Source organism: Schistocerca nitens, chromosome 5, assembly GCF_023898315.1.
Source record: "Schistocerca nitens isolate TAMUIC-IGC-003100 chromosome 5, iqSchNite1.1, whole genome shotgun sequence".
Taxonomy (NCBI): Eukaryota; Metazoa; Arthropoda; class Insecta; order Orthoptera; family Acrididae; genus Schistocerca; species Schistocerca nitens.
In genome coordinates, this window is record NC_064618.1 from 317571992 (window position 1) to 317599329 (window position 27338).

Sequence of the window (27338 nt, forward strand, 5' to 3'; positions counted from 1 at the left end):
CAGGATATAACTTGTTCAATTCATAACGAAAGGTGTCATTGTGATTTCTCAGAATTTTTGCAAAATAAATAATAACTTTCGTTGGTTCCATGTTTTTCTTACACTAACTAGCACTACTCCAGTACCCAAGTATCCCACTAGTTACGTAAGCAATTTTGTGAATTTTTGTGTCATTTCCTTACAGCGGACGACTCCAGAAGATATTTATTGCTGAACGTTTTTCAGGCATTTCTCTTTAGAACGTTAGAAGCGTCTGTCTCATTTCTGTAATAGTGTGGGCGGTGGAAATTGCATCTTGCAGGAGCCACAGGGTGAAGGGTACATCTCAGATTAATCCGTTGCGCAGAATAACAGAATAACAGATCAACCCCACACCTCAGAGTGTGGACGTATAAAAATGAGAACAACACGGTGAGCAGAAGGGAAGAGGTGGAGGCTGAGATGAGAGCCGTTGTCAGTGAAGACTGTGAGCTGACAGGTGGTGGTATTACCGGCTGAGATGCCGTTCTAGATTGACGGCGACAGACGAGCGCACCTGAACCGCAGTACGGGCGTCTGGAGGCACGACCGCGTAGCGCCCTTGATGGCCTTTCACGCACGGTGTGCAGTTCAGTTCTTTGTCGTACAGCTTTCACTTTCCCTCCGGTCTTGTAGTCGCTCAGAGCTCTGCCACACTGTCATAAGAGACGTGTCTCTGATCTTAATAGGCCATCAGAGACGAGACGTAGTCGAATCTGCTTCGTCGAGATAGTATGTAACAATCTTGCTGAAATCACTAACTTGTACACTTTTATTGCACAAACTGAATATGGAGATTCTATAGTTTCTCGTACTCAGATAGTTGCGCCACACCGCATTCAGTTTCCAAACACTGTAACGGCGGTGAAAAAGATCAGCAGGATATTTACTACCCCAAATGTTACTTCAGAATGAGATTTTCACTCTGCAGCGGAGTGTGCGCTGATATGAAACTTGCTGGCAGATTAAAACTGTGTGCCGGACCGAGACTGGAACTCGGGACCTTTGCCTTTCGCGGGCAAGTGCTCTACCTACTGAGCTACCCAAGCACGACTCACGCCCCGTCCTCACAGCTTTACTTCTGCCAGTACCTGGTCTCCTACCTTCCAAACCTTACAGAAGCTCTCCTGCGAACCTTGCAGAACTAGCACTCCTGAAAGAAAGGATATTGCGGAGATATGGCTTAGCCACAGCCTGGGGGATGTTGCCAGAATGAGATTTTCACTGTGCAGCGGAGTGTGCGCTGATATGAAACTTCCTGGCAGATTAAAACGGTGTGCCGGACCGGGAATCGAACTCGGGACCTTACTTGGTTTGTAAATGTTATCTGCAGTGCGTTTCGGAAAAATCCACCCGTTTTCACATGGTTGTACCTTCAACGTGAATGAAGATATAAACTGGTTAGGACTGCAAGTTTTATTTTCGAAAGAACAATTCGATTTTACGAGGATATATATTTTACAAACACCCACATACAATCGTTGTATTCTGAGATAGAAGTTTTCATTTATATTTCACAAATGTTCCGTGGTCTTCTACCGGACTCACGGCAAACATCCAGATGATCTTCAAACTTATCCCATATTTTTGCGAGCATGTCCAGACTTACTGAATTCACTGATGTTCCTGTGCAGCATCGACGTTCACTTTAAAGTTATTGGAAGGGCAAAGTGTTTCACAAACCCCCATAAAAAAGAAACCTACTGACTCGCTTGCTAAAGCACGCAATCTTCATCCCACAGGAATGTCTGAGACCATTTGATGCATCGGGTGAAACATAGCAAAAAACATCCTAGCAATTTAGTAATTCTACGGGATATAATTATCAATGAATGACTTCAGTTATTTATGACAGAATCTAATTAACTTGTGGATTCTCTTCTTCAGCAAAATGGCGGCGTTACGAAGGCCAGATGTGCTGTTTGACAATATAAGAGTGATGTCTCCTGGCGTTAAAAAACTTTTATCCGGTGTGCCTAGAAACTACAGGAGGCGGACACAGTCTCAAGTGGAGAGAGATGAAGGAGATTAAAGGGAACACGATTCAGACTCGTTAGACTCTGACCAGAACTGCACCTCTCCAGATTACAAGAACCGCTGCGCCAACGCACTTAGCCAACGGGGAACAAAAGAGATACGATTTTTTTTGAGTCATCAGTCTTCAGACTTATTTGATGAGGCCCACCACGTATTCTTCTCCTGTGCCAACCTCGTCATCTGAGCAACCCACGTCCTCAATTATTTGCTGGATGTATTCCAGTCTCTGTCTTCCTCTACAGTTTTTGTCTTCTACAGCTCTCCCTAGTATCAAGGAAATCATTCCCTGATGTCTTAACAAATGTGCTATCATACTCTCCCTTCTCCTTGTCAGTATTTTCCACATATTCCTTTCGTCTCCGATTCTGCACAGAACCTCCTCAGTCCCCTTATCAGTCCACTTAATTTTCAGTATTCGTCTGAAGCACCACGTACAATATAATTCCTCAATTTTTGTCCATAGCGTGCAATACTTTTAAAATAGTTTACAGACTGTTTGGCTGAGTGGTCATGGCGCCTACCTACGAATCGGAGGACCTGGTCGTGTTATCTGTTCCCGATACTTCCAGGAATTGATGGGATGAGTGGAACGGGATCCCCCCCCCCCCCCCCAGGCTCTTGATGTCAACTGAGGAGCTACAATAAGTGAATGAAAGCGGCAACTACAGGGGCTGTAAAGCCAGCAGCGGTTGGGAGAAGAGTGTGCTGTTCCCATGCCCCTCCATATTTCTTTCTGGATCATTTTTTGGCGTTTGATGCTGCCAACCACGAATTCCCCTCCTGCACCAAGCTCTTCTTCAATTATTTCAATTATTTATTAGACATATTCTAATATCTGTCTCTTTGACATCTCAACATATGTCCTAACATCTTGTTCCTTCTTCTTGTCAGTGTTCTCGTTATATATCTTCAATTTTTATCTCATCAGTCCAGCTAATTTTCAACATCTATTGTCATCAAAGAGATCCCTAAATTATTTACATTCTTCTGTATATTATTCTCCTGAGCAACTTCTATGCACAGGCTTAAAAGCTAATTGTTTGATAGTTTTCGCTCTTATCTGCCCTTTATATCTTCAGGTTTGTGGGAATAATTCTTTAGCGAACTTTATTCTCTAGGCATTTTTCACCGTTTGGCTGGCGTTTCTCCTGATTACTTTAGAAACTATGCAGGATTGTTATCTATATCCTCTGTCTTATTCGAATGACGCCATGTAGTAGATGATGACGCTGCAGCTGTTCGGCACTGCGCGATCCTCTGGGTCAGATCACGGATTTTTTATACTGTTTCGTGGTGCTAACAAGGGAAACTCTCCCTTCCCTTCCCCTCCCCCGCCGCTTCAGATGTTTCAGTGGCCCGTCAAAAATGGAACGCAGGTCAAGCATGAAAACAGGAAGAAGGTGCACTGAACAGTGTAAAAAAAGCAAAATAGAAACAGTGAGCGGTCCAAGCACAAGAAGTGCAACATAGATCACGCTGGAACAGCCGCGATATCGTGGTCAGGTGGTTTGCCGGCACGGTAACTCAGCGTGTTCGGTCAGCGGGTAAGCTACCCTCTGTAATAAAATAAAAACTGATACAACGAACGAAAACGAAAAAGAAAAAAAAAAACAAAAAAAGTGGTTAGGGTGTTGGACAGAAAATCGGGCAAGCCGTGTTCAAAACTCCCTCGCACCTTTTTTTCCGCTGTTCGCTGCCTTCAAATTTGTGTCTGTGTCGTGGTCTAACGTCCGTTTGCAATTGCGAGGTGTAAGGAAGGGTCCTATAATGAAAGCTGATTCTGCGCCAACCACTCTGTTAACAGCCGAAAGGAAGTGACTTTCGAATGGCAACCACAAATGTTTGATGACGAACCGACAAGTCAACCGAATCCTCCACCGGAAAAGAAGTCTAGCGTCTCATACACGGCGGTAGTGACAGTACGTGTGTCATATGATAGGTATCTCTTATCGACGCCCCTAATTTATACGCCTGGTCAGTGAGATGTGCCTCCTTGCTCGGTTTACGTGTTCGTATGAATGTAATGATGAAAGCATAATGGTTCGTCACATATGCTGCAACGAATGAATTCAACAGTTTCACAATCACACAGTTTCTGTGCATTCTGCCCAAACAAATTTTTTAACGTTTTTGAAGTTTCGTTCCATTTTGGAAGTTTTGAATCTTGAATTCCTTTGTTGTAATATAGTGAAACGTCCCCTTTGGAAAATTATATATTACTGTGCTGGTAAACTTCTACGTTATTTGATTTACAAACAGCTCAGCAAAACTGAACGTACTCAGACATTTATCTCTTTACTTATTCTGATCAACACTAAACTGACACACAATATTTTTTAGCGCAACGCAATCTGACTTTCAATAATCCCAAGAAAAGAATGGCCGTGCCTAACAATAACCTGTACCTATCATGAATCACTTACCTCACAAAAATCTTCGTTACTCGAACTGCTACAATACAGCGAGCGCCAATATTGCCAGCTAAATAAAAGATCCTAACTAATATAGGCACTAACTAATGATAGGCGTAGTTAACAAATGAAAGATTTTGGTAGAGAACAAACAATGTATTTACCTTAATAGTGTTCAAAAGTCATTTTATATATATATATATATATATATATATATATATATATATATATATATATATATATATATATATATCAGTCCATGACATCCAGTCTTAGAAATTTCCTTTTTCTGACGGACACACGTCCAGATCGCCCGCTCTCAAAATTCTGCCATCTCTCTCCCCACATCCACCACTGCTGGCGGCTCACCTTCAACAGCACAACGCTACGCGCTGTTCACATCCAACTGCCCAACATTACAATAGCGAATATTCCAACAATGCAAACCAGCCACAGACAGTACACAGCACAGTCAGTGATTTCCATACAGAGCGCTACGTGGCGTTACCAAAATAAAAACCTAAACAGCCTACGTACATAGTTTTCATACAGAGCGCTACGTGGCGTTAACAACATAAAAACCTAAACAGCCGCCGGCCGGAGTGGTCGAGCGGTTCTAGGCGCTACAGTCTGGAACCGCGCGACCGCTGCGGTCGCAGGTTCGAATCCTACCTCGGGCATGGATGTGTGTGATGTCCTTAGGTTAGTTACGTTTAAGTAGTTCCGAGTTGTAGGGGACTGACAACCTCAGAAGTTAAGTCCTATAGTGCTCAGAGCCATTTGAACCTAAACAGCCTACTTACAATAGTTCACACCCGTTTAATTGTTCTTTTCATTTCTGTGAGACGTTTGTGTGGTATCTCGTCTGCTCTCACTCTTCATCACATTTACTTGTGACGGTAAAGTATTCTTACCATGTGACTCATATGCTACAACCAATGTATAGAATGACAACTGCCAAGACTACGGAAGGAGAACAATCTTTTCAATGACTGGACGGACAGTTCATAATGTTGTGAAAATAAATAAATAAAAATTATTGTCACGAGGGAGCACTGAGGTCGTCTCATCCGCTTAGCAATTTTTACAACATGACGACTTAACCACGACGCTGTGGCTCTTCCACTTCTCTCGATGTTGCACTTGTTATGCTTCGACCGTTCACTGTTGCTATTTTTCTTTTTTTTCACAGTTCAGTACACCTTCTCCCTGTTTTCGTGCTTGATCTGAAATGTTCAGGTTTGGACGGGCTACCCACTGGCCCATCTTACCGCTATATCTGAATATGGTGATGCAAGGATGTTTTTAGTCATATTCATTCCAAGTACGAGCACTAGCCTAAGATTAGGAAATAAATCATCAACCATTTTTGGAAATCGGTGAAATAACTTCATACGCCTCTTCAGGCATATGCACATAGTTTGCATAACATTTTGGTAACATCTGATAGCACTAATCACTTCGACCTCTGTCGGTCAATAGATAATAAGGGCGATGAAAGCGATGTATGTCCTTTCACGCATGTATATTAAGCCCGTTACATTATTTGGCCTTTCACGTCAACAGCTATTAGAACATAAAGGTAGTTTGTCTGTTCAACACTACATGCGTTCACAGAACTCACTTGATTAAGCTTCATGGTTCAGTACCTCAAGTACCTGATTTTAAGCCTGTCATACTAATTTGACCCTTTTATGGCCAATAGCGCTTAGAATTTAATATAGTAACTTTACACGCTTCTCCAAGCGTAGTCATCAAATACTATCACCGACCCCAAGTAATTGAAAAATGGCTTATTCATCCCCCATATTTTAGCCTGTTTCTAGCTGATGGTATTTTGTCTGTCCTGCGTGCATGCGTTTTCACCATCCGTGGAATTTGCTATCCCACATATATAGTTTCAGCCTATCCACGTTATATAATTCTATAAAATCGTCCTCGAGCTATGACATTATACATACACACGCGTTAATTACCTGCGCCTTTGACCCGTTCATCGGATCACTTTCGTAACACATTTTATGCCAATCACATGGAAGAAGACGATTTCTCAATTTGCACATGCTCGTTCCTTTCTGACATTCTCACAGCCTAGCTGCCGGCGCCACCTCAGTTTAACTGAGAGCCCGCGGCCACCGAACGTTGGCTGGGGTGAGGAAGCACGCTTCTGACATTTGAGCTAAGTACAGCTATTGACATGGTACACAAGTACCGTTTATTTTACATTTTATGCAAGTATTAATCCCTCTTGGGCGTTCTGTATTAATGTTGGACCATGCCTCTTTAGGCAGTTTGTAGTTGTAGTGTGTTCCGAAGAAGGCGTAATTGTCCGCGCCGAAACGTAGGTCAACATCCGGTTTCTACTTGCAGTCGAGGCGTATTCTTTATAATCATTAAATTATTCACGATTGGTGACGCGCTGCAATGTTAAAAGTTCTCGAGTCTGAGGGAAGTTGCGGTGGGGAATTTCCCTTGTAGGAGTGTCAGGAAGGCCAGTGAACTAGACTCCCCAAGAGTGGAGGTCGACGCCCGCGGCCGGCTGCTGCAGTAGTGATCAGCTGAGCTGGGCGGGTGCCTCTTATAGCGCAAGGTCGCGCCTGTGGCCGCCCGTCAAGGTCGACTCCACTCGCGGAAAGGCCAACTGGCGCGCGGTTCCGGACCACTGGGAGCATCGCGGAAGTACTGGACTATTTCTGTCCGTCCCCACCCATGTTGCTAGCGGACCACATTCTGAGCTCATTCGGGAGAACAGAAGCTATAAGAACGAGGGCCAGTCTAAAAATAAAGAACTTTTGATACTTGGTGGCAGGTTAAGTTGCTGGATTGGAACTCTAACCTCGGACCTTTGCCTTTTGCGGACAAGTCCTCTACTGAGTGAGCTATCCAAGCACGACTAACAACCCACCTTCACTGCCCTATTTCTGACAGTACCTCCTACCTTCCAAACATCACTGCAGTATCCTTTCTCCTACGAGTGATAGACCCGCAAGGTGTAGAGGAAAACTTCTGTGAAATTTGCAAGGTTGAGGATGAAGTACTGGCAGAAGTAAAACTGCGATGGAGAGTCGTTCGATAGCTCAGTCGCGGGGTCCATGTCTCCATTCGCAGCCGGATCGAAGATTTTCTTCTCTCTGGGAGTAGGTGTTTCTTGTCCGTTCGAAAGCTCAACTTGTTCGGTCAGGTGGCTGGCCACCCTCTGTTATAAAAAAAACTGACGAAGTTCTCGTCGATGGAATTTGAAAGATATCAAGTGGCATCCGCACAGACCCACTGACGAAACCTGACGATGAAACAGGTGGAAAGAAAGAAGATCAAAAAAAGTAGGAAGAGCACTTGCACATGAAAGAGAAAAGTACCAGGTTCGTGGCACGGTCCTGCACACAGCTTTAAACTGCTAGGAAATTAGAAATCTACGAACTCTTCTGGGAAGAACTTCAGTTTCTCCATACATTTTTATTCAAGATAAAGCAAGACGACTTATTTCACAACATATTTTGATATCTTAGCTACGTTTTGGCGTTGTCACCGTTCAATTTTAAACATTTTTCATAGCGCTCCACAAGTTTTCCTTAAGATGGTGATCACTCGGGGCCAAGTCCATTCTATAAGATGGATGTTGAAGAACTTCCCACTGAAACAGCCGAAGCAAGTGTATCATAAACGGAGCAGCTCGGGCCTACATGTTGCCAAGGTTGTTTCGACAATGTTGAAGAAGTTTCGCTGGAAAGCCCTTACGTATTCTCCATACAGTTCCGATCTCTTCCCACGCGATTTCCCTATTTTTATAGCCCCGAAGCCGTCGAATTGTTTCGTATGAAGAGATCCTAGCCTGAATACAATTACGGCCCCTCAAAAACATTTTTCCATGACGGCATTGTCAGTCTTGTATCACAGCGATATAAATGTATTGACAGTTATGGCGATTACTTTTTTGGAAGTTATCTTTTTCCATTTGTCTCGTTTCCATTTGACTGCCCCTTATATTTTTCTTTTTATGGTTTTGTCCGGGATCATGAATAATACTGTTCCGTTGAGTGGCGCTTTGTTTCTGGGCTTTTATGTGAAACCCAGGTCCTATAACCAGCAGCAATATGGTACAAAAAATTTTCGCGTTCCTTGTCGTACCGACTAAGCAAAGTCAGTGCAGCAGACATTCGTTGCGTTTTGTCTTCGTCTGTCGAAAGTCGACGTAACCATCTGGCACACACTTTTCTACACTTCACATCATCACTAACAATTTGGTAAAGACCTGATAGTGAAATATGAAGAAAGCACAAGCTCAATTCATCAGTAATGAAAGACCGACGGTCCAACAAATCGTTCTTCATCATGAATATTCATTCAACTGCCATTAATAATAATTCACCATTTTACACCTTATGCTCCTTTCACCACATTTCCATGAACTTCTATTACGTGTCTGTTAATTTCTCTAGGGGAGACCTGATTTCAGAAACCGCATTAAACTACAAACAAAGAAACTATTAATTTTGTCACTTTTTTTTAAATCGCGCAAATAAACAGTAAAATACCGGTGCTGCTCGCTGTTAGCGTCATATTGGCGCCAGTGGTAGTAACGTCTACGGCACGGCGTAAGAAGTGGGGGGAGAATTGCACTACTCATCAGATTAAAATCTTCTTTGCTTTTAGAATGACTCTCGTATTTTTGATGCATGCTACCAGTTTTATATTTTAATTGCATGCAGTGTGACGCGCCTAGAGCATATTTTGCTCGTAATCAGGCATATTACACACAGAGTACATAGTTTCTGCCCGGACCACGAATGAAGTTTTGGTAATGTACAATAGTTGGAGTTCATCGGCCTATTAACGAAGACTAACATAATTCCTTTGAAATAGGAGTCCATTCAGGTATTAGTTACAAATTAAGGGCTGCAGAACTTACGAAAATTTCATGGTGTAAAACCTTTTCCTACCAGATTTAAACAGCTGTTAAAATTCGAGACTGGGTGTGACGAAACTGTTAAATGAAGTAGTCATCTGCGGTGATGAAAAACACTGAACAGAAGCGCCGTATTTAATTCATACCTCGCTGATGAACGTCGAGTAAATTATACGCCACTAAATGTTGCCACAAAATTAAACAGTGGAGGTGTGGAAGGGAATCGACTGACATACTTTCAGAAAGAAAAGAAGATGAGACTGTGGCAATGACAGTAGATTTGTATTCGAAAGTATTCCGTTTCAATTCCTTGTCGTATAATTCCGTAGTAGCTTTTAGAGTTTTCTACATATCTTGGAGCGAACTTTGGAGTGGTTCGCTTATCATCGTTACATTTCGAATACAGCCCTCTCAGGAAGTGAATAATGGCCGCTCTGTCACTTAACACAGTATTCGTGAAAGTGGAGTGACATGGGGAATGTTGTTAAACCATTTGTAATCTACCAATAGCGCGATATGTAAAATTAAGGACATCAACGGAAGTCAAGAAATTTGCCGGGATTTCGAGGTGAATATCGTTGCAAGCTCTTGTGAGCCTGACTATGCGGGAGGTTTCGCTAAAGGACATAGTTTGGGTGTGAATATCATTTCAAAAGCGTCGTGTACATACGTCTTGGCGTAAAAGAGACAAGTCCTTATTCTATTCATGGCTAGTAGAAGCAGTACGAATACTTAAAAATAGACTCAGTTGTTGATTCGCAAACGGAAATAGTTCTGCTGTGACAAGAAAAACTTGCACAGACGACAAGGAAACGTCACTGATATACATTTTTAGATAACATTCGTTGTTTTGTCGAAAAAAGTGGTTTTGGACTTCCTACAACGTCGAGGTTGCCACAGATAAAACTTTGATGGAAGTGTACAATATTTTATGTTGTTTGGGTGGCTATATTCCGCAGTAGCTCCTATATATCAAATGAAAATCTTTTTTTTTGTTAAGTGTGCTGCAGTTTAAGTGTGTGCCACACAAGGGGAGTTTCGCTTTCACTGACAAAACATTATTGGTGATAGATTTGTAAATATAACACACATATTCATTTCTACATCATAACAATTATCGTTTCTGCTTATGATTGTGGCGTAAGATTTAGTTACAACGTTTATTACTCCTTGATATCTGTTGTGAAATTGACAAGGTTTTCTCTCGTTGCTAGCAATGGATGCAGTCAAAAAAACGCAGTTCTCTTCCAGCCTTCACAATCTTTTTCGGATCCTGCTTATTCTTTTGCTGCACACCAAAGGAAAGTAATGAGTGCAGTACAAACCACAGTAAAATTTCCATGAAGACAACTTCTGTGAAATTTTACGAAAGTGAAATAAAGTGAAAAGAACTAAAATTCAACAAAAGAAAAATCGGGTCCCTAAAAACAGAAAAATTTCGAAGGGTGGCGCAAAAACAGACAACAGCCTCTGTTAGCAAAGGGAGAAAAATTTGTCGACCTCAGAGAATGTAATATACATACGTAAGTAAAAAAAGAACCTTTTTATAATCTGTAAATTTCAAAATTTAGAGACCTGATATGTACACGGTGTCCAATCAGAAGTATCTGGACATCTGTTAGTGCTCATTAACAAGGGGTGTTTCGGCAATCCGTCTTTACAACGACTTGAACTCCGCTGGGAACGCTTTCAATGAGGTTCCTGCATCTCTGTCGAGGAATGGCAGCCCATTATTCCTCAAGAGCTGGAACTAGAAGAGATAGCGATGTTGGACGCTGGGGTCTGTAGCTAAGTCGATGTTCTAACTCATCCCGAAGGTGTTCCATTGGGTTCAGGTCGGGACTCTCGGCATGCCGAACCATTTCGTTAGCGTTATTATCCACAAACAATTCCCTTACATGAGATGCTTTATGACTGGGTGCATTGTCATGTTGATACAAGCTGTCATCGTCTCAGAACTGTTCCTCTACTGTACGCACGACACAGTGTTATAAAATGTGTTCACAGTCTTCCGTTCAATGTTCAAATGTGTGTGAATTCCTAAGGGACCTAACTGCTAAGGTCATCGGTCCCTCGACTTACACAGAACTTGAACTAACTTAAACTGAGTAATGCTAAGAACAACACACACACCCATGCCCGAGGGAGGACTCGAACCAGCAGCGTTTTCTTAAGCGCAGTAATGGGACCACATCTTAACAACGAAAAATACCCGCGAAGGGTACCTCGTCTGTACTTCACTGTTGGCACTACGTAGTGTCCTCCAACTATTCGCCAAACCCAAACCCTTCCTTGGGATTGCCAATGAGTATAGTATGATTCATCACTCCAGATGACTCGTTTCTGCTCATCTACTGTCCAGTGTCGTCGTTTTGTACACTGCAAGCGTCGTTTAGTATTGACTAGAGAAACTTATGGTTTACGAAGAGCAGATTGATCATTCTACCTCACCTATTTAACTCTCTGCTCGTAGTCATTGTGCTAGATGGTCTTCTGGTGGCACTTTGGAGCTCACGAATGACTTTTTCCACCAATTTCATGTCATTTTTGAGAACCATTCCTGCAATGCTCGATGGTCTCTACTCATCAGTACATGACTACCTGCTATTGGTTTAGCTGCAGTTATTCCTTCACGTTTCCACTCCACAGTCACGTCAATAACAGTCGACTTAGGTACGTTTAGAATGACTGAAATGTCTCTCAGGCATATTTCATTCCAATGATATCCTGTTGTATTGGTGTGTCCACCCCTTGTAACATCTGTTGGTCAATTCCACTTTACATGGGGGTGTCCGGACTCTTTTGGTCAGATAGTGTGTTTATAGAACCACCATTGATGATGATTTGTCACTAAAAGCGAAACGTGTCTGGTGTAACGTTCTCTTAAATTGCATTACGCTTACGACAGAAAAAAATAATATTTGATAGCAAATTTAGTTTTACAGCAATACTGTGCATTCGCAAACAACATGCTGCAATCATTTACATAGCGAAGGCATTGCTGATTACACCTTGCTATTATGTGTCATTGCTTGTCACAAACTAGGCAAGTTACTGCCGCGAACCACATTCCACGTGGAAACAACCATGTTAAGTGGATTGCCGAAATGTAATAGCTAGCGAACATCACGACTGCAAATAACGTTAAAATATGCACCATTCCAGAGTTGCGGTTGGTGACTACCGTAACTGTCCCCGTGTTTCTATCTTAGTAACAGTAGAAACAGCCCGCGATCCAGCAGCCAGCGGTCCCCCATTTCGTCACAGTGGGCCCGCAATTGTTTGCGAACTATTGTGTCGGTGGTGCGCATAGCCTGCTTCCGAGATAGCAAGACGAGATTGTCACGCAAGGTCCTCGCTCCGTGGCCACACGAAACTTCCGCGAGCCCGGCACGCAGCCGCACTCTCCACGGTGTACGCACAAACGGGCACGCACTCCAGCAGAGCTGCCGCGCCTTGACGTAACACTCGCTACCCAGACAGCGAGCCCGCGTGGGCACACACAGCTGGGGACGAAATAGCACGCCGTGACGTAACGGCCGATCCCGGATCTCCACGTGGCTGACTCACTGGAACCGCGTCAAGTGCGCCATTTCTTTCATTGTTCGATTAATGTAAGCGGTCAAGAGGGTCGCAGTGTATCAATTGCACTACTGGCCATTAAAATTGCTACACCAAGAAGAAATGAAGATGACAAACGGGTATTCATTGGACAAATATATAATACTAGAACTGACATGTGATTACATTTTCACGTAATTTGGGTGCATAGAACCTCAGAAATCACTACCCAGAATAACCACCTCTGGCCGTAATAACGGTCTTGATACGCCTGGGCATTGAGTCAAAAAGAGCTTGGATGGCGTGTACAGGTACAGCTGCCCATGCAGCTTCAACACGATACCACAGTTCATCAAGAGTAGTGACTGGCGTATTTTGACGAGCCAGTTGCTCGGCCACCATTGACCAGACGTTTTAGATTGGTGAGAAATTTGGAGAATGTGCTGGCCAGGGCAGCAGTCGAACATTTTCCGTATCCATAAAGGCCCGTACAGGACCTACAACATGCGGTCGTGCATTATCCTGCTGAAATGGAGGGTTTCGCAGGGATCGAATGAAAGGTAGAGCCACGGGACGTAACACATCTGAAATGTAACGTCCACTGTTCGAAGTGCCCTCAGTGTGAACAAGAGGTGACCGAGACGTGTAACCAATGGCACCCCATACCGTCACGCTGGGTAATACGCCAGCATGGCGATGACGAATACACCCTTCCAGTGTGCGTTCACCGCGATGTCGCCAAACACGGATGTGACCATCATGATGCTGTAAACAGAACCTGGATTCATCCGAAAAAATGACGTTTTGCCATTCGTGCACCCAGGTTCGTCGTTGAGTACACCATCGGAGCCGCTCCTGTCTGTGATGCAGCGTCAAGAGTCACCGCAGCCATGGTCTCCGAGCTGATAGTCCATGCTGCTGCAAACGTCGTCGAACTGTTCGTGCAGATGGTTGTTGTCTTGCAAACGTCCCCATCTGTTGACTCAGGGATCGAGACGTGGCTGCACGATCCGTTACAGCCATGCCGATAAGATTCCTGTCATCTCGACTGCTAGTGATACGAGGCCGTTGGGATCCAGCACGGCGTTCCGTATTACCCTCCTGAACCCACCGATTCCACATTCTGCTAACAGTCATTGGATCTCGACCAACGCGAGCAGCAATGTCACGATACGATAAACCGCAATAGCGATAGGCTCCTTCTTACGCGAGGCATCACAACAACGTTTCACCAGGCAACGCCGGTCAACTGCTGTTTGTGTATGAGAAATCGGTTGGAAATTTTCCTCATGCCAGCACGTTGTAGGTGTCGCCACCGGCGCCAACCTTGTGTGAATGCTCTGAAAAGTTAATCATTTGCATATCACAGCATCTTCTTCCTGTCTATTAAATTTTGCGTCTGTAGCTCGTCATCTTCGTGGTGTAGCAATTTAGTGGCCAGTAGTGTAAATTCTTAACGACTTGTCACAACCGAACGAATGTCGAGAACTATGCATTAACTTCCTCTTAACACCTGAGTGTTCACTGATTATGTTCATCCTTACGGGTAAACTGAGACTCGCACAGTGACAGGAAACTGGACGTTTACTTTTAGAAAGCAGCGCTATGTAAATCAGAATATCTTAGCTCCATTCGAACCGTAGCTTATTTTACTACTCTGTTGATCTGAATACTACAAAACAGTTTTTCTAGAAATAGCAGCTCTACACATATACTTTACTGTTTTTATAGCCCCTGCCCCAGTCTATAAAAACGGAACCCTCATGCGATCGCTTTGTAGTCCGTCTGTCTGTCCGATTGTTAAGAACCATTTTTCTCAGGAAAGGATAGACGTGTCACGTTCAAATTTATATTACGTATTACGGGCTATGGTAAGCATTATCAGCTTCTAAGTCATTTCAGTAAATAGATACGGCCATTTATGTGACGTATTCTCATACATGAGAACTCACTCATCAAAACCTTTTGGATGCTTACCGTTGACATAGAATCACTAAATTTGGCAAGAAGCAGTTTTTCACAGTACAAGTGAAGGTTCAAAGCACTATGGGATTTAACATCTGAGGTCATCAGTCCCCTAGACTTAGAAATACTTAAACCTAACTAACCTAAGGATATCACACACATCCATGCCCGAGGCTGGATTCGAACCTGCAACCGTAGCAGCAGCGCGATTCCGGACTGAAGAGCCTGGAACCGCTCGGCCACAGCGACAAGTAAAGGAAAAAGTCCGAAAATTGTTACTCTGTAACTATATAACACGATTTTTTTTTATTTTTCATTCGTCTGTATGTTCGTCTGTCCTTCGATTAAGACCCTTTTCCTCTGGAACAATGTGGCCTATCAAGTTCAAATTTTAATCACATGCTAAGGTCATGTTCCCTTGAAAGCTTTAAAGTCAATGCAGTCAAAATATACGGCCATTCATGTTCCGTATTTTGATACTCTCAAATTCACCCATCAAAATCTATGGGGTACTTCCCGTCGATGTAGAATCATGAAATCGGCAATAAGCAAGGTTTCACATAACAAGTGAAGCAAAAAAACTGAAACTCGTCAACCTGTTTGAACTTACATTGGATCTATGACCCGTCAAAAACATAATACATGAACATTACTGCATGCAAATATAAAGTGTAAGTTGTAGTCATGTATTAGTAAGTAATAAAAAAAGTCTTAAATCCTCTCTGTTTACATATATAAACTTTTTTTATACGTCCCGGCTAGTATGAGGAACTACTGCAGAGATTTTGGTACGGTCTCGGAATTCCCAGGCAGAATTCCCTTGGCAGTATCGATATCAATAACAGGCAAAAATCGTTATGTTCTCGATTCCCAGGATAGATGAAAACACATAATTAAGTAAATACGGAATCCTCAGTCCGTGGGTCCTACTTGCCCCTGGCCAATTTTTACTTTATTTAGTATAATTATGTCATTCTTTTTTCGGAGTCATAGTCCCATACTCAAGATCTTACGTACAAAACTAGTACGCAAAGAGTGAGTCTTATCATAAAGATACAAATTTTGGTAAATTACACTATAACAGCATTATACTGCTACTAATGTATGCCGCGGAAAGAGGCCATTTGGACCTGCGGATGGGTTTGTGACCTTTGCATCGGGTTAGATTATAAAAGTCAGTGTCTTGGTCACATGTTACTTTATTGAAATATATTAGCATTGACTAAGCAGCCATCACCATATGTGATTACAGCAGCTACATATAACCCCGTAGACAACACATAATATTAACTACGAGCCTATCTGCCACTGTTGTGTCTTCCACGTTGTACCCGCTGCTGTTGCTGTTGTGTTTGTTGTTGCACACTTCCTTCAGAGAGCTGGTTTGATGTAACACTCCATGCTAGTCTGTTCTGTGCAAGCCTCTTCATCTCTGGATAACTAGTCCAACGTACATAAATTTGAAATGCATACTATATTGACCCTTTAGTCTCCCTCTACAATTTTTACCGCCCCTTCCCCACACAAAATTACAGTTCTTTGATGCCTCAGGATATGTCCTGTCAACAGATCCCTTCTTTTATTCAAGCTGTGTCATAATTCTATTTTTTCACCAATTCGATTGTGTACTTCCTCATTAATTACTCGACCTACTCATCTAACTTCCAATGTTCATCCCTAGCACCTCATTTGGACAGTCTTTATTCTCTTCTTGCCTGAACTGGTTTTTGTCCATGTTTCACTATCGTACAAAGCTACACTCCACACAAATACATTCAGAAAACGCTTCCTAAGAAGATTTATATTCGATATTAACAAATTCCTCTTTGGTAGAAACGCATTCTTGCTGAAGCCGTTCTACATTTTATATACTCTCTAAATCGGCCATCATCAGTTATTTTGTTGCCCCTATAGCACACCTGAACTGCATTTAATGTCTCATTTCCTAATCTTAGTCCCTCAGTATCGCTAGATTTTAATTCGACTACATTCCGTTACCCTTGTTTCACTTTTGCTGATGTTCATCCTAGAACAACATTTGAAGATACTATCTATTCTATCCAACTGCTTTTCCAAGGCCTTTTGCTGTCTCTGAGAGAATTACAATGCCATCGGCTAACCTAATTTTTTATATTTTTTCTCCCTGAACTTTAAATCCCTTTCAAAATGTCTCCTTGGATTACATTTCTGCTTGCTCAACGTACAGATTGGATAACGTGGCTAAAACCCTGTCTCACTCCCTTCTCAGCTATTGCTATCTCTTTATCTCCTTATATTCTTATAACTGCCGTCTGATTTCCGTACAAGTTGAGGATAAGTTTTCATTTCCTGTGTTTTATCCCTGTTATTTTCAAAATGTCAAAGAGTGTATTAAATTCGTGGTTTTAAGATATCACTGAAGGAAAATGACGATTTCTTCGAAAAGAACTGGTCGAATTGCTTCCCTGTTTTGTTCTCTTGCTCTAACCACCTCGTTGTCGTTGTAACGTTGAACCCTTTTCTACTTCCTTCCTTCTGGCTGTGGTTTTCACCACTTCCTGGAAATTAGCAAAATACACAATTTCAATTACAGATTTTATTTATTTGAAATAAGATTCTTTTTAATTACAAACGTTAATCCTTTTCAAATTTTGTTGGGTTTGAGCTTTGCATTGCATAATTTAGTCCTGAAAAATCGGAAATTAACCTGGTTAAGGAAAACGGTTAACCGTTTCTGGATTAAGTGTAAAAATTTTGGAATTTTTCTTTGCAGTTCCTTCACTTTTTTTGACATATGAAACCATGTGCGGTTGATTTCTTCAAACATTTTTTCATTCACTCTTTCCCAGCGAAATTATTGAGCTATTTGTAGTATATATGGTTAATTATTTCCATTATGACTGTTCTAGTTGCCGGCCGCGGTGGTCTCGCGGTTCTAGGCGCGCAGTCCGGAACCGTGCGACTGCTACGGTCGCAGGTTCGAATCCTGCCTCGGGCATGGATGTGTGTGATGTCATTAGGTTAGTTAGGTTTAAGTAGTTCTAAGTTCTAGGGGACTGATGACCACAGCTGTTAAGTCCCATAGTGCTCAGAGCCACTGTTTAGTTTATGACACCACACACCTCTATTACAAGCAGAATAGCTCCATATTAATTCTTGCCCTGTCACTGCTAACGAACGTGTCTCAATTTACCACTCATTATTTTAACTTTTCTTATTTAGAATCGCACATGAGCGTGGTTAATTTATTTATGTTAAAGGCCCTTTACAATTGATGAAAAGGAGCGTTTATTCACAGTAAAGATTGTAGCTAATTAGAACGTAATATTAAGGTCACTTGACGTAAGAGTAATCATTGTCACTCCATCACATTACTTCCGCGAACAGCGCACTCCTTTATTGTCAGTCAAAGATCTGTCTGAATTAGCGCGCGCGCGCCAGAGATGCAAATAACTTAAAAAATGATATAAAAACTCTCACACACTCATCGCGTTAGCATACACGATCCTCACAACTTGCTAATCTAGTAAGAAATTTATTGCTTATAACAAGTATGGCCGCAGTAATGACTTCAAGAGACATTCGCAACTGACAGGTGACGTCAATTGAGACCATAACTTTCTACGGACAAAAAGGCATCTACAAATAAACTTTTGTGTCTCAGTATCTGTTTTATTCACTACCATCGCTAAAATGAAAGAGATTATTGACTCTTGTTCATCAAACCGAACGGAGCTAGAGCACTAGAATTACGAGTTACCATAAACTTCAAAAGTTCTGGTTATTATTCCACACATGCATACAGTCTCATGTTTCAAAATTAATTACGTCTCATTGCAATGGTCGGATTTAAGCTTATTCATAGTAATTCGAAGTCCTCTTCATAAACGAATTTCCACTGCGTTTTCAAATTTTCGAAGTGAGTAGTTCGAAAATTTCACATAAACAAGCTAAGAGTTGAAACTGCCTGGCAGATTAAAACTGTTTGTCGGACCAAGACTCGAATCGGGACTTTTGCGTTTAGCCGTCCTCACAGCTCCGCCAGTACCTCATCTCCTACGTTTGAAACTTCACAGAAGCTGTGTTACGAGACTTGTAAGACTAGCACTTCTGGAATTATAGACACTGTTACGACTTGGCATAGCCAGAGCTTTGAGGATGTTTCCAGAACGAAATTTTCACTTTGGTATGAAAATTTCATTTTGGGAGGGAAAATTTTCTGACAGAAGTTCATATCTAACTTCAGAGTTTCGATAAGATAAATTTTGTGGAAAAACACACAAATTCACTGTAGGGAAACGCCCAGAATTAGAACAGAATATTCGACCTGTCGGTAATCATCCCGGAGATCATTGTTTTTAATTTCCCAGAATTCTTACGTCAGAATAACGCAACTCTAACAACAGTGTTGGTGAAAATTGTTATGTGGGCTGGGAGCGAAGCGTGCTTACGTGGGATACTAACAGCGATGCTCCCACCCAGTTACTACGTAACTTTTATACAGCCAACAAATTAATTGCTGACCATTTATGAGTTAATTAACATGTAACGTAATGACAGACCTTTTTTGTTTTCCTTTAATCGAATTTTTATGTTGTTCAAAAATTGCAACGTCTTCTAAACTTAGCACGCTAATAAAGGCCAGTGAAGCTTGGTCTTTTCTGGATTTACTTCTGACCAAGAAGTGATTCTGGCAGCTAGAGTCGGAGATCTTTGTTAATCCTGCCTTTTACGTTCTTATGGCGATCTTTCAGTAGGAACTTTTACACACTAACTCAACTTTTTAAAAGTCAAGTATAAATTTCATAGATCTAACTTAAAGATGTTTTAATAAAATCAAATATTTCCAAAAAATTTCGGTCCCCTATTTCATCCCCTTAATAGTTGAATTTCCAAGAAACACCGAACACGTATCTTTTTTTATTTCTAATACAAAAGTCAAATATCAGTTTTCATAGATGTAGCTTTAAAAGTGCTTTTTAGTACTGTAGTAGTGATTTATTTTAGAAAACTGTCACTCACTATTGTTCCTCTTAGTGGTTGAATTTCCAAAAATGGTGATGTGTGTGTATTTTAATTTCCGACAGAGAATTCAAATACCAATTTTTGTATCTCTAACTTCAAATTAACCTTAAAAGCGACATATTTTCCAAAACCTTTTCATCCCCTACTTCACCTCCTTTGGGGTGGAATTTCGAACAGCTCAGTAAACGATGACCACAGTATAAGGTCAACACCCTCTCCATATTTCAAGTTTCTATCCTTAGTGCTTTTGGCTGGCCAATGATGAGTCAGTGAATGAGTTAGTCTGTCAGTCTGGACTTAACCTTTTATATACGCAGATTATTACAACAAGAGCTCTCAGTTCTTATTGATTTCATTTTTCAGTATGATCACCTCACTTTTCAATGCCCTTAGTTCACTGTTATACAAATTCCTTCAGAAAAACAAGGTTCGCGTGGCGAGCACTGGTTCCTTCACCTGTTGATCGAAGCTCAATCGACGACCTCTTAGCTTTAAGTGAATCAAATCTGCAAATGGTTTGGCACATCAACAGCCACTCGTCTGTTATTCGAAATCAAGGCACGGACTCGTTCGTTGATGGCATCAGCTGTGGCTGTGGCATGAAGCCCTGCTCTTCCCTCGTCCTATACACTCGTTCGTCCACTTTGAAACTGTTCAGTCCATTGGTAAACAATTCGCTGTGACAAAACGTTGCTGACAGTTTTCTGCGAATTGTCGCTTCTAGTACACCATCAGCCTACAAAAAAGGGGATTACGGTACGGTACTCCTCTACGGCCGGCCGGGGTGGCCGAGCGGTTGTAGGCGCTACAGTCTGGAACCGCGCGACCGCTACGGTCACAGGTTCGAATCCTGCCTCGGGCATGGATGTGTGTAATGTCCTTAGGTTAGTTAGGTTTAAGTAGTTCTAAGTTCTAGGGACTGATGACCTCAGCAGTTAAGTCCCATAGTGCTCAGAGCCATTTAAACCAACTCCTCTACGGCGGGGAAGTCTTTAGGCCGCAAAAGCGAAAAACGGTCTGATGAGGCAATGCTGCAACCTACCACAGGCGAAGCCAACGGTGTCATCTAGTAGCTGGAGAGGGCACAAAGCCTTAGAGCCAACCATTTCTACAATGTCTCTCGCACCAACCTAAAGACAATAAGAGCGAAATTGGAGACATTTATTGACTAACCGTCGAAGTTTTCTTGCCTCCGCAACGCAGCCAGATGGCAGGACATTAAGAAAACCGACAAACTGCGGGGATGGGTTCTCCACTGGAAATGGAAGAAAAAAGGTCCTATGAACGTGTGTCTGGAAATGCATCGTTGCCAAGATAGTTGGTGCTGACGAATGAAAGTTTCTCTGACCACGTGTCGTCTGTTCCTTGCGTGTGGCAGGCTGTGTGATTTAAGCAGCGCACTGTGAGCAGAAAAATGGTCCGATGATGTTGTATGTGTATGGCCAAGCAGATCGAAACCTTCGAGAGGCGCCGGCCGCTGTGGCCGAGCGGTTGTAAGCGCTTCACTCCGGAATCGCGCTGCTGCTACGGTTGAGGGTTCGAATCCTGCCTCGGGCATGGATGTGTGTGATGTCCTTAGGTTAGATGGGTTTAAGTAGTTCTAAGTCTAGGGGACTGATGACCTTAGATGTTAAGTCCCATAATTCTCACAGCCATTCGAAGATTTTTTTGGTCGAGTGGCGGCACTGTCATACCAAAACAAGTACTCTCATAGTCACCAACCACGTCACACAACATTTCCACCTTTGGGTGTTTGTATGTTCAAGGATCCTTTCAAACAGACGAACGTGCAGAGAGGCGGTTGACTGTTCGTACACGAGATTTGGAGGACTGCGTTCTGCCTCTCGACCGTTTCCATATGTTTGGCTGTACACAAACACTGTCTCGTGAATACCGGACCATTCTGCGTCAATCACACAGCCTGCATCACACGAGGAGCACTTTTTCACTCATATTTTATGTGATTTATTGTAATTCCGAGGTGCATACCTTCAAAGTGGGTGAAGTCGCAACAGGGAGCCGAAATTTGCATCCTGACACAGTTCACACGGCTACCCCAGAATAGGAGATATATCGGGTTCCCCAAATTTAGCAACTGTGAAGCACTGTTACTGTATGATGATTCCGTGATCTTACAAACTTTGAAGTATGATGGAGAAGGGCAAATTTATCAATTTGAGCTAAGGGACACTGGTCCAGAAAGGACCGACTCGAAAGTAATAAGCGGAAATCATTGTGCCACGAGTATATCTGACGGTGGAATACATTAAGCCGTACGTTCTTGCTAAGAGTGTAGGATAGGCAACATTCAGAGGTGGTAGTATGGATCAAAACAAAAAAAAAATGCCTAGTGCATACAGACTCTAAAACGTATACCTTAAGAGCTATCAGCATTAGTTCAGTAGAAGTGTTTCTCAGCAGCGAAAATAAACAAGTGGTGATAGTTCTTAACGTATGGATTTTATATTCCATATTAACTGGACTTTTTGTGCTTGTTTTGGTACATAGAGCCAGCTCTGAAAGTTGCCTGCGATAGTCTTAGCAATAACAGGATTGGTGCATGTATTCCACTATCAAATATATCAGAATGATTTCCACTTGTAACTTACGATTCGGACGTTTCTGGATCAATATCCCTTACCTCAAATTGATACATTTACCCTTCTCTGTAATACCTGAAAGCTTGTAACATCATCAGTGAATCACGTGAAACCTCCCCTTGGAAAAAATTATGAATGACAATGCTGGTAAACCTCTTACGTTATTTGATTTTCAAACAGATGAGCAAAACTGAACGTACTCAGACATTTCTCTCTTTACTTGTTCTGGTCATCACTAAACTGACACACAATATTTTTAGCGCAACGCAATCTGACTTTCAAAAATCCCTACAAAAGAATGGCCCTGACTAACAATAACCTATACCTTTCATGAATCACTCACCTCACAAAAATCTTCGTTACTCGAACTACTGCAATACAGCGAGCGCCAAAACTGCCAGCTAAATAAAAGATTCTAACTACTGAAGGCACTAACTACTGATAGGCATACTTAGTAAATGAAAGATTTTGATAGAGAAAAAACAATGTATTTAATGTATTTACCTTAATAGTGTTCAAAAATTATAATATATATATATATATATATATATATATATATATATATATATATATCAGTTCATGACATCTAGTCTTACAAAATTTACTCTTTCTGATGGACACACGTCCAGATCATCCGCTCTCGAAACTCCGCCATCTCTCTCCCCACATCCACCACTGCTGGCGGCTCACCTCCAACTGCGCAACGCTACGCGCTGTTCACATCAAACTGCCCAACACTACAATAGCAAATATTCCAACAATGCAAACCAGCCACAGACTGCACACAGCACAGTCAGTGATTTTCATACAGAGCGCTACGTGGCGTTACCAATATAAAAACCTAAACTTAGCAACAAAACAGCCTGCTTATACACGCTATCTCTGTCTCTCTCTCTCTCTCTCTCTCTCTCTCTCTATATATATATATATATATATATATATATATATATATATATATATATATATTGTTGTGGTCTTCAGTCCTGAGACTGGTTTGATGCAGCTCTCCATGCTACTCTATCCTGTGCAAGCTTCTTCATCTCTCAGTACCTACCGCAACCTACATCCTTCTGAATCTGCTTAGTGTATTCATCTCTTGGTCTCCCTCTACGATTTTTTGATGCCTCAGAACATGTCCTACCAACTGATCCCTTCTTGTAGTCAAGTTGCGCCACAAACTTCTCTTCTCCCCAATCCTATTCAATACATCCTCATTAGTTATGTGATCTACCCATCTAATTTTCAGCATTCTTCTGTAGCACCACATTTCAAAAGCTTCTATTCTCTTCTTGTCCAAACTATTTATCGTCCATGTTTCACTCCCATACATGGCTACACTCCATACAAATACTTTCAGAAACGACTTCCTGACACTTAAATCTATACTCGATGTTAAAAAATTTCTCTTCTTCAGAAACTCTTTCCTTGCCATTGCCAGTCTACATTTTATATCCTCTCTACTTCGACCATCATCAGTTATTTTGCTCCCCAAATAGCAAAATTCCTTTACTACTTTAAGTGTCTCATTTCCTAATCTAATTCCCTCAGCATCACCCGACTTAATTCGACTACATTCCATTATCCTCGTTTTGCTTTTGTTGATGTTCATATCCTCCTTTCAAGACACATACACACACGTGTGTGTGTGTGTGTGTGTGTGTGTGTGTGTGTGTGCGTGTGGGTATGTGCGTGTGTTTGTGTGGCTTTCTTAGGCTGCCTGATAGCTACTTGTATTTGTTGTTGATTCGTTTGTTCCCGCCAGTAATGCAGCCCCTCTGTCTGTTTTGCAGAAGCCGGACTTCACGCTGGACAAGGCGGCGGCCGAGCGGCTGATGCGCAACATCCAGAAGGCGAAGCGGCGCCGCTGCGTGTGCCACGCGGCCACCTCCTTCCTGGGGCTGGCCGTCTTCCTGCTTTCCGTGATGTTGGTCAGCCTCGCCATGACGGGCGGGCGGCGCTACTTCGGCTCCCTCTGATCTGGCCCGACCTGATCCGATACAGGCCGCAATCCCGCCTACGCTTCAGCCTCTGCGAGAAGGGACCGCCGACGAAACCTGTGTGTGTGTGTGTGTGTGTCCGTGTGCATTCCCGCTGCAGTGTAGCATTCGTCGTACCTGACTGCAAGACAATTTGACGCACTGGTGCTAGATGATTTCGTACCCGAGAGAAACAGAAGGCAGGAACCCTTCCACATTTAGAAATCCGTGGGACTATAAAGTGCTACAGTATTTCGCCCAAATACAAAATGCTCTGTCCATTTATAATCAGGAAAGAAAAATTTCCCCATCCTCGACATAAAACACATTTGATACAGAATCTCTGCTTCACTTCGCTATTCGCTAAAATTTCATTTATTTCACTCAAGTCCGTGTCACGTAATAGTTAAATGGTACCACGTCATCTACCTAGACATCAGAGGCACATGATCACTACTTTTTCCCTCCAATCTGGATGTGACATAATAGCGTGAACGTTGAACATTTACTGTCTACAATTCTTTGACACCTACATACAATCGATGGTAGTAATAAGGTTCGAGTTTAACGTCCCGTCGACATCGAGGTCATCAGAGACGGAGCACAAGCTCGGATTGTTTCAAGGATGGGGAAGGACATCAGCCGTGCCGTTTCGAAGGATTCAGGCCCGTATTTGCCTGGAGCGCTTTAGGGAAATCACGGTAAATCTAAATCTGGATGGCCGGACGCGGATTTGAACCCTTGTCCACCCGAATGCAAGCCTAATGTTCTAACCGCTGCACCACCCCACTCGCTCCAAAAGTAGTCAGATGGGAACAGACTGTAAGTATCTTCAGCAACAATAGCTAACCTTTGCTCTGAAATAATCCTTCAGCAAAGGAGCAGACACAGTGTCATTGTTGAATCTTTTCGTTTTAAACCATTTTTTTAAGGAAAACTGACGTTTATGCTGTAAAAATACACAAACTTTTCCACGGTCATGAAAGAATTCAACTTCGCTTCTTCGAAACGTTTAAGCTTCGATTAACTTTTTGCTCGTATTAATACAGCGTTTCCCAATCTATGCGTTACGTGAAACTCATTTTAATGTCCATTTTAATGGTGGAAATCCTGGTCTGTTTCTGCAGTATGGTTTTTATGTTGTATATATGTTACAAAACTTAAGGTGCCTCACGTTTCTGATGATAGACAACAAAGTGCAGTAGTTGTGGGTGCGTTCTGTGATAAGGACGACGGTGGCGCTTCGAATCGCCTACTACTATCACACCTTGTACACTCGTTCCCTCACTACTGAGTTTAGCGACTACATGGTTGTCTCCTAGTCCACGATATAAATGTAAATGTCGTGCGACTAGGGCCTCCCAGCGGGCAGACCGTTCGCCGGGTTAATACAGCGCTACTCGCTGTCAGCGTCGCATTCGTAACGACTATCCAAAATAGTAAGTGGAAGCAAGGTTTAGATGTCATTCTATTTCTGTAATGTCATAGAAAAATTAATTTTCATTTCTTGGATGTTATGGAAAAAGTAACGTAGAGTTTGCAGAACTCTTTCAGGGATCTCCACGAAAACACAGGGTTACGCGGAACATAGTTTAAGAAAGCTGCGTTAATGGATTTCAAAACACAGTTCTCATTTCTGACACTGGCAGCACTGCATCACCAGTATGGAGACTTAATCCCGTCATTGTACCCTACTGAGTGAGATGCAGCACTGGTTAACACGTTTGGTCTCATGGTCACGAGGTGTGGGCGTACAAGTGAATCCACGTTCACATGTTCAGTCACCAAGATTTCGACTTTATCTGGCTTTCCTAAACCGAATAAGGTGAGCACAGGGATGGTGTATTTGAAAAGGATGCGGTCAGATTCTTTACCCATCCTTTCTCCAATGACCTCACCCGTTAGTAACACAGTAAACAATAATCTTCCTTCCTTATAACCATGTTTCATCCAAGACGTTTGCCTCTCCACTGCCCACATAAAAACTTGCCAGTAGTGAAGAAAAATTACGCACAGATTCTACGGCTGTACTACTTGTTTGCACGAATTTCATACATTTCCGTAAAGCCTTGTCCTAAAACATAGTCAGTGCCTCTTTGCCCTCAATGCATGAAGCATGAACGCCTACCTGCCCCCCCCCCCCCCCCCCTGCCTCACCCGACGACCGTGTGCCTTCTGTATCTCGGGGACTGCTCAACAACTTTCGCTACGCGTGCTGTGTGGAAACTGATAGCTCGACATCAGAGAGTTCTCCTCCTCTTTGCCGCGCTGGTGCTGCACCAAGCGGGTGCTTAGAGGTGGTTTTAGCCCCAGCAGAGGCACCAGTATCTGACCGCTCGACGTTTCCCCGTGAGATTCGGCTGTTACACGAACGACCGTTTGCGCGGAAGAATGGACAGAACGCTGCCATGTTGGACGAACCACGTCTTTTTCTTTCTGCGCACTGAACGACAGCGGCCTTCTCAGTTCCCACCAGCCCGGAGACGCGGTGAGGTAAAGGAGAGGCCGAGGGTCTGCGAAGAATTTCTGGTCTCCTTGTGATAAAAGAAAGACTTTTCATTCTTCGACACTGTCCGGCCCTCTGGTCAGGGCTATAAAGTATTTATTCTGTAGATATGTAGATACGTTAAGTCCGTAACCATTAAGTCATCAGGCTTGTATTATATATTTATTTAAGTAATTTAAAGGTATTTAAACATCAAGTACTTCTGAAACTGCATGTCGTTCGACAAATTGTGGTGTGAATGTGGCTAAAGTTTGGGTGTTGCAAATGAGCTGGTAATAATACAACTGATTTCATACGCTTTTTATTCGCCTGTATGGCGAGATACGCTTCACTACAAACGACGTTTCACCAGCCATC

At 42.5% G+C, this 27338-nt stretch overlaps 1 protein-coding gene across 1 annotated transcript in view; it reads left to right on the forward strand.

Moving 5' to 3' along the window:
- LOC126260234 (uncharacterized) overlaps positions 1–26583 on the forward strand; it is a 663477-nt gene extending 636894 nt beyond the window's left edge. The window contains exon 3 of the mRNA XM_049957542.1: positions 24290–26583. Within this exon, the coding sequence (XP_049813499.1) occupies positions 24290–24475 (186 nt within the window). The 3' untranslated portion in view covers positions 24476–26583. The remainder of the gene's footprint in view (positions 1–24289) is intronic.
- Positions 26584–27338: the final 755 nt, after the last annotated feature.